The following is a 15,145-nucleotide window of genomic DNA, read 5'->3' as shown; positions in this document are numbered from 1 at the left end:
ATTTGATTGCTTTTGTAATAATATTTAAATATTAAATGAATGGCTCAAAATGCAAAATCGCTCAAACGCCGCGAGTGCAAGCCACCGAAAAAAAAAATTCAAAGAAGCCACCAGGCTATGCTCAAGCTCGCCGGCTAAGAATGCTAGACAAATAGTCTGAAAAAAACGCTAAAGAAATGATTTGTGTTCAGAATGTGAATGCATAAAACACACGCCCGAATATAGTTTGTGACTTCTTAGAAACTGAACAGTCCACTGCGGCGTTTACCGAGGGGGTAGATCAAGAGCGCACTCAAAAACAGGCCAACGGCAATACCAATGGCAATCTGAATCATCGACGCAGCCACATCAAACACGACCGTGCTCATTGCTTGTGTGGTTTCCGTTGGCGTCTCGGTACTGTTGGAGTTTGTCAACATGTCGGCCGTTCTCAGTCCGCTCAGCAGGCCGCCAGTCGCCGCCAATCCTCCAGGCACCTGAACAAAGATGGCGGGAATAAGAGTGGCCGCGGCGACTCCGTGGCGAATACGCGAGTACAGATTGGCAAGTACACCAACGCAGAGCGCACCGAGGGTGTTTGCGATTTGCGGGCTCGCGACGAAGCGCACGCTGCTGAAATAGTTGACAATGTAGCCGGAGAATGCAATGACGACCATGACGGGCATCTGACGCCATTTTGCCTGGTACAGGATGCTGATGCAAATGATGAAGAGAGGTACAAATGTGAATGCGACATAAGGGCTCATGGGATCTGCGCACTGTGCTTTGGAAGTGGCGTTCTTGTCAAAGATGCCCCAGAGTGATGCGCCCACGGTGATGCCGAAGCCGAGGAGTAGAGAGTAGATGATGGCGTAGACAATTCGGATCGACCCTGGCACAATGGCGCGAGCCTGTAGCTCAAGCGCAGAGCATACTACAAATTGTTAAAAAAGTCTAGTGAGATGGTTTGGCGAGGCGACTTACAAACTGAGTAACCAGGGAGCAACATGACAATGCCGCCCTGCGTAATGGCAGAGAAACAAAACAGATTGCTGTTGGAGATACTGCCAAAGGCACGTCCCATGAAGCTCACAATGACCGTTGCGCTGACTTCAAAGACGTTGCTGTACATGTTCGACTTGGGCGCCACAATCAGCTGCAGCGCTCCGACGAGGCAGCCAAAGCAAAAGGCGAGGGGCAGGTCGATGAAGCGGGCCTTGAAAGAAAATGGCGCCGCCGTGGCGCTCGTCAGTCCAAAAATGAGCACACGAGTCCACGGGTGGAATTTCTCGCGCGCGGCGATGATGGCCTCGATGCGCTCCGTGCCCTCCTCCACGCCAATCACGTCGTGCATGACTTCCTTGTAGACTTGGTGGACATCCTTGAGCTTGCCGAGATCGATACCCTGGATGGTACGCACAATGCGCACCTCCGTAGTATGCGTCGACGTGTCGTCGAATGAAATCACCATGCATCCAGGCAAGTACAGAAACTGGCCCTCAATCTCCAACACTCGCGCAGACATGCTCAGATACTCCTCGAGACGGTGGGTCGGCGCGCCGTACAGCATGAGCGCGCGGCATAGCTTGATGATGTAGCCCTGCCGCGCAAGGATGCCTGCAATGTGGACCGCGATGCGCGTCTCTTCCTTTTGATGGTGGTGGAAGAGCGAGTTGCTGCCCACGCGCTTCGCCTTGGGCCGCTTCTTCTTGGGCGACGCCGAGCTCGACCCCACGCCACCAGCGCTGTTGCCAGTGTTGGGATTGGCCAGGCGCGCAGAGGCCTCGATCAGATTTGCGAGCGTGTCCTGTGACCGGTTCTGCTCGTACCACTTCCGGCGGCTGGGCGTTGTGTGACCCGACTCGGAGCCGGACGTGTGGCCCGCCGACGAGGCCGAGATGTTGCGCTGGTGATGGCCCGGGCGCCGCGGCTGGCTCGCGTCCGCAGGCTTGTAGAGCTTGAGCAGCTGCGAGAGCACGCCGCCTCGGTAGTGTTTCGGCGTCGGCACCGAGACCACGCCGTCGTAGCCGCCGGCATTCCAGTCGTCCACCTCCATGGTGTGGTTGGCGGTCGCCGCCTGCTCCTCCGGGTCGACCACGGTCACGTCGTCGGGCGTCTTTTCCTGCCTCCGCATGGTGTGCGAGCGGACGAGATCGTAGGCTTCATCATTTTGGTTCTTGGGGGGCTCCTCGAGTTGTTGTAGTAGCTGCCACTGGTCGTCGCCAGACTCTGAGCGCGCGTGGCCCATGTTCTGAAGAGGAATGCTGCCGTCGCTGGGGAATGGCGCTGCGTCACCGTCGACGCTGGCCGGATGAGACTCGAACGAGTTCCGCGAGGGCGTGGGCGACCCGCGCTGCAGCTTGTCAGCCACCTTTTTCGCCCGTTCCTGAGCGGCAACAGCCGAGATCTGCTTCTCGGATGCATCATCGACAAAGCTGCTGCTGGCTTCCTGCTTGCTGGCTGCGGTAGCCGCAGCAGCCTCCCGCGCAAAGTAGTCTGAGGTTGGGATCGAGCCGGAGGAATGGTTACGAAGCGCAGAGGGCCGCGGCGGCGCTGGGGAGCTGCGTCGCTCGGGTCCCGTCTGCGGCACGCTGGGCGTGATTGGCGGTCGGAGATGGGCGCCAGCGGTGCTATTGAAGCGCACGCGGCCCTTTTCCTTCTTCACGGCGGCGGCGACGGCGGCCTCAGGCGAAGTGATTTCGGGCGAGGTGGATTGAAACTCGGCAGCGGGGGCTGTGGCCGGTCTAGGCCAGTCTTCGACATTCTGAGACGTTGTTGTCTCTGGAGGCGCGGTTGATCCAGGGGGCCAATCGCTGTAGACGGGTTGGTGGTGAGCAAAGTCTTCGTACTTGGGCCGGCTCTCAGAGCCTGGGTCCGGGTCCTCCGGCGTGGTCGAGGCGCCGGACTCTTCCATCGCAGCAACGGCAGCAGGGATGCAGCAGAACAGCAACCAACAGCAAAGGCGCAAAAGTATGCACGGATATATGTATGGGAAAAAATGCGAAAATTCAGTCAAACACGATAAAGGCAAAGAAAGGTGGCGGATGCATCCAACGGCTTATTAACTAAATACTCAGCCCCTCCACCAGAGCCGAGCGCGGACATGTCCTTCTATAAGTCCACAAAACTTTAGTCCACGATTCGTGGTGGGTGGGGTGTCGCGGCCATTGCAGCATCAACACGGCGGCGAATATCCCATCAGGCACCTCTAGCAACCTTGTTCGCCCTTTGCCCATTGTCGGTCAGGTAGGGAGACGGCAGACTCAAAGGGGCGCGAACCACAGGACTCGGTGGGTTTTCTCGTGCTCTGATGCACACGAGACTGCTCGCGATCCATGTGTCTGCGAGCACGCACGGTGCCAGTAATTCCCGGTCGTGACCCAGCGTCTAGCAAGGTCCCTGGAAGTCGAGACCGTTACGTGGAGATCAGAATCCATCTCGAGGGCGAGTCAGAATTAAGGTAGGACAATTGTGGCCACCCCCGGAGTTGCGCTACGGCACAACGGCAGTTCTCTGACGTCAAGTGGATAAAGTGTTTTCTTGGAGCAAAAAAATCACGGCACGTTGTCGTAAGCCTGCCTTTATTGTGCCTTGGTTCGTCATGCAGCAATTGACAACAGTTGCCTTCTTGCGGACATAGTGGTACTTGGCAGCCACTCGTGAGATGTCGTGATGCATTGACAGTATGTTGGTGCCCACCTACGTACATTGACAAGAGTTACCCCTTGACTGACAGAGACAATGCCGAGGCCAACAACTCGTTCTCGACTGCTCATAGGTAGTCAACTAATAAAGGAAACGCGGGGCACGCAGGGTCTTTCCGATCACGCTGTCGGACCAGTCGGAAAGACTGTCTACCAGATAGTTTAGTGGTCCAGTAGTGGTTCGGTGGCGTTCCAATGGCAATACACGCTAGGGCCTACAAACCGTTCAATGTCTAAAAAGGGAAGGGAAAGCCCGTCTATGAAGTCAGCAGTACTGTCCCGTCCGATGCAATGGAAGACGACTTGTTAGGCGTGGAAGCTTGTTGCAATTCCATGGGTCATGAGCTATTCAACTGCCACTGGCACTTTACTGTCATGTTTTACCTATGCACTTATGCTAGCCAGTACCCATGCCGCAACTGAGTTTCTACCAGTACATCCATCCACTTACCAGTACCCTATAGAATAGGGGAATAGCAAACCCAGCATGTGGACCATTGAAAAAATCGTCAAGGGGTCGGATAATTAGATGAGCATGGGTGAGCTGTTTTTTTATAGATTACCATGTTCATTGATGCCCGAAATCATTTAAAGGGTCGCCCAATTCAGTCTGTGATGGCATTTTAGGAGAAAGCAACCTTGTCAATCGTCCCCAGCACCACCATAAGTTCAGACAACTCAATGTGACGACCAAACATCGAGAAAGAACCCACAAGCTTAACAGTTATTTCAACTATTTTCAAGTTGAAACTGTGTATGGGATTTAATTGCATCATAACTGTGCGCGAGCGGTCGCGCTTGCGGCTTGACGCACTACCACAGTCGTGGTTGCCCGGCCAACCGTACATTGGTCTCTTGTGGCTCGCAAGGCCAAACAGGGACAATGGCTAAGGATCTCATGGGCTAAACGCATCAAGACGACAAAATGCCGCGAAAAGCCACATACGGCAAGCAATCAAAGGCATCAAAAGCCGAAAGGCTTTTTGCTGAACTGCCCCAAAGCCCGGTGCGCAAGCCGCCTACCAGAAAAGCAGCTAGCTCACCAAAGCACTCTGAACCAGTGACCGTGAAGGACCTGGCCGAGCAGCTCTCTGAAGTTCGGATCCGAGAAGAAGCCACAGAGGTTCAAGAAGCACCAAGATTGACAGAAAGACCATCGAAGAACGCCAAACAAAAGGAACTAGAGGTGCCAGATGAGCCCGAAAAATTTACACCACCTACAAGTGACATAGAGGAGAGTCTTCACTCAGAGGATGAGTCCCAATACGAAGAAGACAGCTCTACCGAAACAACTCTTCGAATATTGTCATGGGAGGACGTATGTCCTCACGGTGATCGCATAGAAAAGATCGCTGAGGCCTCCTACGCTGAAGTCTACCGTGTCACCAACGATCGCGGCACCAGCATCATCAAAGTCATCCGCCTGCACTCACCCATCAAGGCGAAAACAAAGGCGCAGGAGCGCTCAAAGCTCGTTGACGAGGAGCCGCACGCCGAGGAGGACATCAATGGCGAGCTGCAAATATCCGAGTGGCTTGCCGACATTCCCGGATTCGTCGTTTACAAGGAACGCTATGTCGTGCAGGGCAAGGCCACAAGGCAGCTGCTTGAGACGCATCAAGTGTTTCAACGACGAATGAAGCGACAGGATCCAGGTCGCGCCCAATTCTATCCCTCCCCGAGCCGCTATCTGGACGAGACGCGTTTTCTCGTCGTGGAACTGGGTGACGCGGGCATTGCGCTCGAGGACTGGAGGCTGACCACGGAGAGTCAGTTGTGGGACATTTTTTTTCTGGTGGCGGTTGCACTCGCACGAGCTGAAGATTTAGCCATGTTCGAGGTTCGTGATACTCTGTTTGCGGCGGCATCTCCGCGGCGAAAGAAGAGACGCTAACTGTAATACAACAGCATCGAGATCTTCACGAGGGCAATCTATGCATACGGCAGGTTCAGGAGCCACGCTCAAGGCCGTCTGACTCTGAAGGCCGATTTTATGGCTTCTCAGGTCTGGACATTACAATTCTGGACTATGGCTTGTCAAGGGCAGAGGATTTGTCCATTGACTACGCCGTACCCGTCTCAAATGACTTGGAGAAAGACCTGAGCTTCTTTACAAGTACGCACGCGCCTCAGTGCAACGTGTACAGACAGATGAGATCATTCCTGTTGCGTGCTGATCGCGTTTGCCTGCCTCCGACAGAGCACACAACACCGTACGCAAAGGGGATCGACGGGCCTCTATCGTGGGACGTTTTTGCGCCGTACACAAACGTGCTGTGGTTGGCATACCTGTACTCGTATCTCGTTGGCAACTTTAAAGGCGAAAAGAAGGAGCTGAAAAAATTTCGTCTCACAACGCAAGAACTGTGGAAATATCTCAACCCCGACGTCAGCGACGACGTGCCGTGCTTTAGCTGTGCCGCGGACGTGGTCGGCTTTGGCGTGGAGGCTGGCTGGATTGCCGAGTCGCAGCTGGCCGGATCTGGGCATTCGTTTATCGAGCGCGAGGAGAGCATCATCCTTTTACGAGATGAAAATGAAGAAGAAGCAGCGTTGCTGAGACGATCGCCAAGGAGAAGCCAGTACCATGAAAGCACCATTATGTAGTGTTGTGGCAGTACCGGCTTGATATGTATACTACATTACTGAAATTGCGGAGTTTTGATCGGCGGCATGTATTTTGGGTATGCGACATCACGTGTTGTCCATCTGATTACTGTTTGTATATCTAACTTGCGAATTTAAAGATAGAAATAAACTACATAGTGTGAAGCTTGCCCGCATGTTGCCAGTCTGTCACAATGGCTCGTGAACATAGAGACCGAACGCCGTTAGTACTACAGATAAGGAGAACAATACAAAAAGGGAGGAAAAAAAGAGTATTTAGAATATACGAGAATAGTACAACACACATAAAAAATCTCTCCAAAGAATTGCCCACTAACTATTGTCGAACCCCATGCCCGAGTACATGATCGTGCTAGTCTAGCATGGTGGGGCGGCAAGTACCAAGCATGTCAGCGAGTGCTTGCAAGATGCGGGAGTCCGATGGAACTCTGCAACATTGATTTGGGAGTTTTGAATCGAGTTACAGATTTGCGCAACTCGAGAAGCTATGTAAGCAGGTTTCAGTACGCCATTTGTTAGTGCGGTGAGCGGGGCGCCACGCCTGGCCGCCACGGCCCATACCACGCACAACCACGCAAACAGAAAGTATCTGCTGCATCCATGCTTGTGTTGCTGCGCATTATCATTGCAGATTTTCAAGATTTTCTGGGAGCCATGACGCCGGTGACGAAGTGAGATATGGAGGGCCAGATTGTCACAATTGATTCTCTTTTGCAATGGGCAACTGATCAAGGGGTCCTGCTTGATGGCGTCCGACCCAGTAGCATCGCAGGCCGTGGATTGGGCATGGTGGCCACTCGCGTCATTCACGTATGGGACAAGCCTTGCGCTTTCAAGCTCGATTTTTCTGACATGATGACAGGAAGGAGACGTAGTCATGGCAGTTCCAACGCCGGCTATACGAAGTCGACACACGCTGCCAAAAGCCCTCATGGCCAAAGTGCCAGCCAACATGACGCTGCACGGGCTGTTGGCAGCAGATCTCTTGCTGCATCCTCCGAGCTCGCGAGTCTGGGGCAAGCTGGTGCCATCTCTCGGCGATTTTGAAAGCAGCACGCCATTTTTCTGGCCAGAGACGCTCCAAGAGCTTTTACCCCCAGAGACGAAGAACTTGCTTCGCAACCAACAGAGAAAGTTTCGGCAAGACTGGAACCATGCCAAAGAAGGGTATCCTGACATGGCGAAGCAAGACTACCTCTATTCGTGGTTTCTCGTGGGCACGCGATCCTTTTACTACGAAATCCAGGAAACGCTCAGCTACCCGTGGCATGACCGCCTGGCACTGCTCCCCGTGGCAGACATGTTTAATCATTCGAGTGCGGGCTGCGCGGTGGCATTCTCAACGGAGGCTTATGACATAACCGCGGATCGCGAGTACCAGGAAGGCGAGGAAGTTTACACGTCATACGGCACGCACTCCAACGATTTTCTGCTGGCAGAGTATGGATTTGTGCTGCCAGACAATCCCAACGATCAGCTCTGCTTGGACAGCATACTGTTCGCCAAACTACAAACGGAGCACAAGGTGGCGCTGTCAGAGAGAGGCTTACTGGGCGATTTCATGCTGCGGGCAGATTTGACGCCATCAGACAGAGCCTGGGTTGCGATGAGAGGGCTTACCGGTACCGTGCCGCAGTGGGACGACTGGATCGACGGCGAGGAAGACGCCGATGGGACCCTGGCCAAGGCGCGCGCGATGCTGCCGGGGCTGCTCGCAGAGCTTCGCGGGGAGATTGAGGTCCATCGGCGCAGGATCACGGAACTGCGAGACGAGGCCAACGCGGCAAAGATGGACGTCTTGTTGCAGCGGTGGAATCAGATAGACGACCTGGCGCGGTCCCTTGGCAGATTAGCAACCACCACCACGAGGGCGTGACAAATGGAACGGGCAATGGTTGATGGCGAATAGGAACGATGGCACGACTGGCTTGGCTGGAATGCATTGATGCTAATAATACCATTACGAAAGCTCGCGTCCATGTGTGCATTGATGTGGCAGCGCCATTTCTAGAAGAGGAGTCTAATCTCCGTGAGTTGGGGCGAGTGGGCTGAGCTGGATGCTGAGAGGATGACTGGTACTCACCAAGTCGGCGCAAGCGAGGTGTTTGGATAGCGGAGGTTGGAGAGGGACCTGCATTTCTGTGCAGTCGGTGCCCAGGAAGAAGGTAGCTTGCTAACGTGCGGCAGCAGACTTCAGGCCAGAAAAAAACAAGCTTGTTGCATATGCTCTCTCCGCTAGCGGCCTCGGCCGACCCGCCGGCAGCACACCAACAACCCCTGTCTCGCAGGCCGCTAATAAGAGCGCTGTAGCGGTCCCTCTCGGGCGGTCTGCAGCGCGAGGTTACAGACAGCCGGCACGCTGTACCTACCTAATAGGTCTTCTCCAGCGCCGTCTCGGCGGTGGCCGACCTGTGAGTGAGACTGTGAAGACCTGCCGAGGCTAAACCTCTGCACCACCTGCAGCCCGAAGAAGCCGTTCTCCACCACGCCTCTTTTCTGCCTGCAAAAAAGCCCGCCAGCACATGTTCGCCGGATCAAGTGCGCGTGGCCGGTCCCATCCACGACCTTTCCGTAATAATCGAAGCTTCTCCTCAACAAAGCTGGGGAAGCACATCCTTCTCCTTCTTCACCAAATCTCCATTGCAGCATTTTCCCTTTCTTTTGAAAATCCATTGTGCAGCTGCAGTCTCCCAATGCGTGGGATGCAAACCACCGCCGCCTGTCTGCCATAAGCCCGTCCCGACCGACCGCCCTGTGCCGAACTACCCAACCACCCGCCCTCGGCACTTTCGCTCCCTTTGAAAGAGAGCGCAAGAGCACCACCACGGCCCGCCGCCCTCGCGCTCGCGTCGAATAGCGAGTCTGCGGTGCCTTGTACCGTCTTGCATCTTTTGAATGTCGAACATCTAGTCGCCGATTCCTTCGTCCATCATGTCCTTTGACGGCTCCTACGCTCCGTCGCTCAGCCCGACGGCCACGGCCAAGAGCAGCGACACCTTTGGACGCTCCCTTCTGTCGCCTTCCATTTCGTCCTTTTCCTCGCCCGCCGCACAGCGCCAGACGTCTCAGATTTCCAAGACATACCGGCAAGCCTCAACTCTATTCCTGACGCGTCGCCTGCCCGAGGCCCTCAGCACGCTGCTGCCGCTCATCACACCACCCTCCGAGGGCGAGCCTACGCCAGTATCCGGCGCCTCGCGCACCACGAGGGTCAAGGTGTGGAGCCTGTACCTCACCACGCTCAATGCCATTGTGGAGATGGAGCCCGAGGAGGGCAAGTCCGCCTTTGGCACGCAGGAATGGAGGGCCTTGTGCGCCAAGGTCCGCGAGGGCACCGTGTGGGAGGATGTTGTCAGGAATGGATACCACGGGTCCGAGGGCGATGTCGACTCAGAGGTTGTCATTAACCTGTAAGTTGCGCCGCGCTATACGCGTCTGCCCCCAACCTGTTTTATCTGCCCGGCTTGAACTAACCGAAAAACTGCCCATCGATACACAGAGCTACCCTCCTACTTGCCCATGCCCAGAACCAGACTCTCAACCAAAAGAAATTAGAGACATATCTCGCCTCATGCAACGCGCCCAACTTGGATTTCGGAAACAAGCTCAACGGGGGTCGCTCCCCAGGGCCTCGCATGAGTCGCTACGCCTCACCGGCCAAGGGAACCAGCGGTACAGATACGCCAAGAGATCTGAATGCCCGTGTCAAAATCCTCGAGCTGTACACGTTGCATGTCCTGCTCCGCAACAACGAGTGGGATTATGCGCGCGAGTTCATCTGCGTCAGCGCCGTCCTCGACGATGAGAGACGCGAAGCCTTCCTCCAGGCTCTGCAGAGCCTCCAGGAAGAGCAGCAGGAGAAGGACCGCCAGGAGCGTGAAGAGCGCCAACGGCAAGAAGACCAGCTGCGAAGAGACATTGACGAGGCTCGTCGACTGCGGGAAGCGAGCGAAGAGCGTGAGAGACGGCGCCTCGACGAAGAGAAAGCCCGCAAAGAAGCGAGCGAAACCGACTATGGCGTCGAGTCGAGTCCGAGCCCCAGCCCACGACGAGCACCGAGACCATCCTCGAGCTCGATATCTCGGCCCGCCGCTGGTAGAAGCGGTCCCGGCCAAACACCTACCCTCACCGCGCGCGCCAGTGCCGTGTTCAGCCGCATGAAGATTGTCATCGAGCAAATCGCCCAGACACTCAACAGCAATCCCGTCATTGTTTTGAGAATGCTCGGATTCATCGTCAGCCTGCTCATCATGCTGGGCCACAAGGGCCTCAGACAGCGCCTGCAGCGTCTGCTTGGTGCGTCGTGGGCCAAGGTCGCCGCCACAGCAGGCATGGGAACCAAGGTCAGCTACATCTAAGCTGGATTTGGGCCATCCATTCTCGTGCATCTACTGTACAATAACTATATATTTTTGCCACTGCATCCTTTTTGGAGTTCATCGCGGGGATCATCTTTTTCTGTTGGAATCATTTAACGCTTTCCTTTGTATCAATAATGACCAAAACACTTTGCCGAGTACAAGGAACTACAACTTGCAAGAAAACAGGTTGCGTATTAAATCAAAATATAACTTTTTTTAATACCTTTTGCTCTGAGCGTTATTTTCCGATGTCTATGTAGTAGCAAATGCTGTCATCGTGTTCTTCGCCGAAACGCCGCCAACACCAACCCATATGAGAATCCAACCAGGCATGTAATATTGTATTTTGTTTTGATGATCTTGGTCGCTACCAATGTACCACGAAGCGTGCCCCGACCCGGGCCTCTCCGTGGTTAATAATTCGGTTGACGATTCGTCTTTTTCTGGTAGAACAACTGCAGAAGGAATCAGGTCAGTAAAACGTCCAGGCAAACACAGCAAGACAGACGGAGAGGAACGACGTACATCTGTTCTCGAACTGCCCAGGTTGATAATCTTGGGGCAACCATCGCGGTCCTTTTCGAGCCGCGTGCATTCGAAGCAGTAGAAGGCATCCGAGATGCCCTCGCCGCCGCAGACGACGCACTTGTTCTGGTAGTTGCCGAAGCTGCACTCGTCGCAGATGCGCACGAGGGTCGTCGGCCGGACGTACGAGTCGCACACGGGGCACTTGCCGTCGCACTTGTCGCAGAGGCGCCCGATGGCGATGCCGGGCTGCTTGCGGCACATGACGAGATCGCTGGGACGTGGCGAAGCGAGGTTAGCGACTTGCGTAATGTTGCGAGGGTGGGGGATTGTGGTGGACTCACGGGTGATGGCGCGACATTTTGACGGCTTGGATGAGAAGACGCTTCCTGACTGACGAGAATAATCAAGGGAATAGAGCCTCGTGGCCGAGGTTGTAGAGAGCAAAAAGGGTCCTCGCGGGGAGAACAGAGCTCTGTCGCAAATCTAGCTAGTGTCGCCTGAGCAGTGATGGATGGTAGATTTCTCAGCCTTTTCAGTTGCCTGCTAGAAGGGACCTCGGCGGTTGGCCAATCACAGAGCGGGGGCGCGAGCTTGAAGGCAGCAGCGACAAAACCGCTAGCGGGAGCCACTAATACCGTCCATAAGTCCACTGTAAGGCCTGCCTGCAGGTGCTACCTACCTAGGTATCTTCGACCTGCGAAATTGATCGCCACCAACGATACTTTTTTCTGCCGTTCCTTGACGACATTACCATCTGCGCCTTCGCAGCCAGATATACGATATGTTGTGGGAAAGCCATTAATACCTGCGCAGTCTCTACAGGGACCTCGATAAGTACAGAAATTTCCGCGGCAACTGCGACTTGTGGAACAATGGCGTCACCAGAAGCGTAAGTACAGTGTGTCGCAAGTCGTGGTCATGGGACCGGTTTTCTGACTCGACTCCTATAGCATGGCGGCTGCAGAAATGCATACTAAGGCTGAGGATATGATGGAAATCACAGACTCGCGCGACGCGCAGCCATTGAAGCGCAGGGCGTCGCCCGAACCCCAGTACCACGACGAGATACCAAAACGAAGCCGATACGACTCCGATGAGGATGATCGAGACCGCTCAAGACGACGGTCACGGTCACCGTCCTTCCATAGAGATCGCTCAGTTGCGGAAGAGACTGTCCCGGAAAGGCGTCCGCCTGTCGCCACGCAAGAGGACAAGAAACGTGGGAAGCGTTTGTTCGGAGGTCTGTTGAACACGCTCAACCAGGGGCCCAGCAGCTCCCAGCAGAAGCGCCGGCAAGAGATCGAGAAGCGACAGAAGGAGCGCATGCAGAAGCAGGCCACGGAGGATGGACAGCGACGGGCCGAGAGGCTTGCGCAGCTAAGGACTGTCCGCATCAGAGAGCAAATCGTGCTGGACGAGGAAGTTGTATGTGGCTGCTCGACGATGCTTTTGGCGGCTGACTGACTAACAAGTTGCGACACAGATGCGAAACCGACACATAAAGAAGCTGGCGCTGGCGAGATTTCTAATGACCAGAGCCGAGCCCAGGATTGTAGGTTTGCCTATGTACACCTATGTGTGAAAACGCTGAGCTAACCCCTCGCTGCAGTACTACCTACCTTGGCAATGCACCGACGAAGAGCAGGACGTCATAGATGAACAGAGGGAAAAGGCAAGGGAGCTTGTGCAGCGCGAGGAGAGTGAGTTTGAAAAACGCCGGAAATGGTATGTTGAACGACATGGCGCAGCCGTAAGATCAAGACCGCCATCGCCGCCGCGGGAGGAGCCACGGCTACAGACAGTTAGCCCTCCATCCACCGATTCGGCCGTCGCCGCATCTCCAATGAAGGTGGACGATGACACGGGCGTTAAAGAGGAGGACACACCGCATGACGGACACGACTACGCCGGGGACATTGTGGAACATGATGGGGAAGATATGGTGATATATTGATAGTGCACGACCTAGTGTCAACATGATATGCGGGACACGCGTGGCGACGGACCTCGATACTCGCTCAAAATAAGCTCAATGATCATATATTGATTCGTATTCGCATGAAAGTACCTTTCGTCCCGCTTCGGAGCTCCTAGCTATGGAGGGGCCATGAAGCTTGATCAAGTTTTATGGGCCGCAAACCCGCCGGGTTTTGTGAGCGGACGTCATTGTTGCACGGCTTTGCACTTCCACCGAGTACATGGCAAACCAAACAGATCAGCACGAGCACGGGTCATAAAAAGTGCCGGGCCTAGACATAAATATGACAAAGTATTGGCGCCACCGCATTACGTACGGCGGCGGGCGTCTCATCAATCTGATTATGTGCCGAGGCACCGGACAAGGGTCCGCGAGACGGTAGCCAACTCAAAAGTCCGATTCCTGTCTGCACTAATACACCCCGCCTTACCCATTGAGTTACATTTGTTGCGGGCTGCCGGGTGTTAGTAGGTACGACTTATACGTCTTTTTTCCAAGTTCCATTTCTACTGAGTACATATATAGCTGCGTCGGTAGCTCCAATCAACTTTGTTTCGTCCCATCTCCTCACACCCCCAATACACTTGCTGCAAAACGCCTGCCGCCATGGACACGAGCAAACTCAAGCCCAACGACCCGCGGGTCACGAGCCACTACGCGACCATCCGTGGCAAGAAATACCACTACATTATTGGCGAGCCTCAGGGCGCCAAGGTCGGCACCATGCTGCTTGTGCACGGCTTCCCGGACATGGGCTTCGGCTGGCGCGCGCAGGTCCCCTACTTCATGTCCCGCGGCTACCAGGTCATTGTCCCCGACAACGTCGGCTACGCGCGCACCGACGCCCCGGCCGACCTGAGCCAGTACACCTTCAAGAGCACCACGGCCGACCTGGCGGAGCTGGCGCGCAAGCACGTCGGCCCCGACGGCCAGATCGTGCTGGGCGGCCACGACTGGGGCGGCCTGGTCGCCTGGCGCATGGTCGACCGGTACCCGGAGCTGGTGCAGCGCGCCTTTGTCGTGTGCACGCCGTACATGAAGCCGGCCGCGCAGTACACGCCGCTCGAGGACCTCATCAAGGCGGGCATCCTGACCAACTTTACGTACCAGCTGCAGTTCCACGGGCCCGACGTCGAGACGCGGATCCAGGGCCGCGACCAGATCCGCAAGCTGCTCAACGCCATGTTTGGCGGGCAGGGCCCCAGCGGCGAGGTCGGCTTCCGCGTGAGCCAGGGCGTCCTCTTTGACAGCCTCGACGGCCTGGGCCCGTCGCCGCTGCTGTCGCCCGCGGAGCTCGACTTTTACGCCGACGAGTACGCGCGCCAGGCGGCGCCCGAGATGCGCGGCCCGCTCAACTGGTACCGCACGCGCAAGCTCAACTTTGAGGCCGACGAGGAGCTGGCGGCCGCCGGGCAGAAGAAGGTGGCGGTGCCGTCGCTCTTCATCGCGGCCAGCAGGGACGCGGCGCTGCCGCCGGCGCTGTCGCAGTCGATGGACGAGCAGTTTGAGGACCTCACAAAGGCAGAGGTGGATGCCAGCCACTGGGCGCTGGTCGAGAAGGCGGATGAGGTCAACAGCATCGTGAGTGAGTGGCTGGACAAGAAGGCGCCTTCCAAGGCATCGCTGTAAACGGCTCCATGAGAATCTGAAGAAAGTGCTGCGAATGAACGAATAAATGAATAATAATAAATTGTACTATCAAATCAGCTCTAGCTCTGCTGAGTGCTCTTGGATCTCTTTGGAGTCGCATGTGGGTTCATAAAATGAACAAGAATGCTTGTGAAATCGTGTATAATGTGCATATGGCTATCCAAATAGACGGAGAAATAACCTCCGCTCTTGTTTGCTGCGTCTTGATCATAACCCTTCACTGCCCAAGATGGAATGCAGTTCGTGAGTTTCAAGTCGCACACTGGCAATCCTCAGCAGCCAATGCTGTCAGCCCCAGGCGGGAACGTGGCAACAAG

At 55.4% G+C, this 15,145-nt stretch overlaps 8 protein-coding genes across 8 annotated transcripts; 6 read left to right on the top strand and 2 right to left on the bottom strand.

Moving 5' to 3' along the window:
- Window positions 1–236: 236 nt before the first annotated feature.
- Window positions 237–2,893, bottom strand: LMH87_003768 (uncharacterized protein; the record flags this gene model as incomplete). Its single annotated transcript, XM_056194887.1, has 2 exons — window positions 237–913; window positions 964–2,893. The coding sequence occupies 2 exons, from the start codon at window positions 2,891–2,893 to the stop codon at window positions 237–239; spliced, it is 2,607 nt and encodes an 868-aa protein (XP_056048570.1).
- A 421-nt stretch (window positions 2,894–3,314) lies between these two features.
- Window positions 3,315–3,761, top strand: LMH87_003767 (uncharacterized protein; the record flags this gene model as incomplete). The annotated part of the gene is made up of 4 exons (XM_056194886.1): window positions 3,315–3,439; window positions 3,513–3,548; window positions 3,620–3,662; window positions 3,729–3,761. The coding sequence occupies 4 exons, from the start codon at window positions 3,315–3,317 to the stop codon at window positions 3,759–3,761; spliced, it is 237 nt and encodes a 78-aa protein (XP_056048569.1).
- Window positions 3,762–4,608: 847 nt separating this feature from the next.
- On the top strand, window positions 4,609–6,290 carry LMH87_003766 (uncharacterized protein; the record flags this gene model as incomplete). The annotated part of the gene is made up of 2 exons (XM_056194885.1): window positions 4,609–5,523; window positions 5,592–6,290. 2 exons carry the CDS (start codon window positions 4,609–4,611, stop codon window positions 6,288–6,290), a joined length of 1,614 nt encoding a protein of 537 aa, XP_056048568.1.
- Window positions 6,291–6,989: 699 nt separating this feature from the next.
- LMH87_003765 (uncharacterized protein) lies at window positions 6,990–8,187 on the top strand (the record flags this gene model as incomplete). The annotated part of the gene is made up of 2 exons (XM_056194884.1): window positions 6,990–7,121; window positions 7,174–8,187. The coding sequence occupies 2 exons, from the start codon at window positions 6,990–6,992 to the stop codon at window positions 8,185–8,187; spliced, it is 1,146 nt and encodes a 381-aa protein (XP_056048567.1).
- Window positions 8,188–9,242: 1,055 nt separating this feature from the next.
- On the top strand, window positions 9,243–10,669 carry LMH87_003764 (uncharacterized protein; the record flags this gene model as incomplete). Its single annotated transcript, XM_056194883.1, has 2 exons — window positions 9,243–9,721; window positions 9,811–10,669. 2 exons carry the CDS (start codon window positions 9,243–9,245, stop codon window positions 10,667–10,669), a joined length of 1,338 nt encoding a protein of 445 aa, XP_056048566.1.
- Window positions 10,670–11,085: 416 nt separating this feature from the next.
- LMH87_003763 (uncharacterized protein) lies at window positions 11,086–11,558 on the bottom strand (the record flags this gene model as incomplete). The annotated part of the gene is made up of 3 exons (XM_056194882.1): window positions 11,086–11,127; window positions 11,198–11,471; window positions 11,542–11,558. The coding sequence occupies 3 exons, from the start codon at window positions 11,556–11,558 to the stop codon at window positions 11,086–11,088; spliced, it is 333 nt and encodes a 110-aa protein (XP_056048565.1).
- Window positions 11,559–12,072: 514 nt separating this feature from the next.
- Window positions 12,073–13,154, top strand: LMH87_003762 (uncharacterized protein; the record flags this gene model as incomplete). Its single annotated transcript, XM_056194881.1, has 4 exons — window positions 12,073–12,089; window positions 12,151–12,625; window positions 12,684–12,752; window positions 12,810–13,154. The coding sequence occupies 4 exons, from the start codon at window positions 12,073–12,075 to the stop codon at window positions 13,152–13,154; spliced, it is 906 nt and encodes a 301-aa protein (XP_056048564.1).
- Window positions 13,155–13,784: 630 nt separating this feature from the next.
- LMH87_003761 (uncharacterized protein) lies at window positions 13,785–14,807 on the top strand (the record flags this gene model as incomplete). Its single annotated transcript, XM_056194880.1, has 1 exon — window positions 13,785–14,807. One exon carries the CDS (start codon window positions 13,785–13,787, stop codon window positions 14,805–14,807), a length of 1,023 nt encoding a protein of 340 aa, XP_056048563.1.
- Between the last annotated feature and the right edge of the window lie 338 nt (window positions 14,808–15,145).

This window comes from Akanthomyces muscarius, chromosome 2 (genome assembly GCF_028009165.1).
Source record: "Akanthomyces muscarius strain Ve6 chromosome 2, whole genome shotgun sequence".
NCBI lineage: Eukaryota > Fungi > Ascomycota > Sordariomycetes > Hypocreales > Cordycipitaceae > Akanthomyces > Akanthomyces muscarius.
The sequence above is the reverse complement of the archived record's forward strand: the minus strand, read 5'-3'. Positions and strand labels throughout refer to the sequence as shown.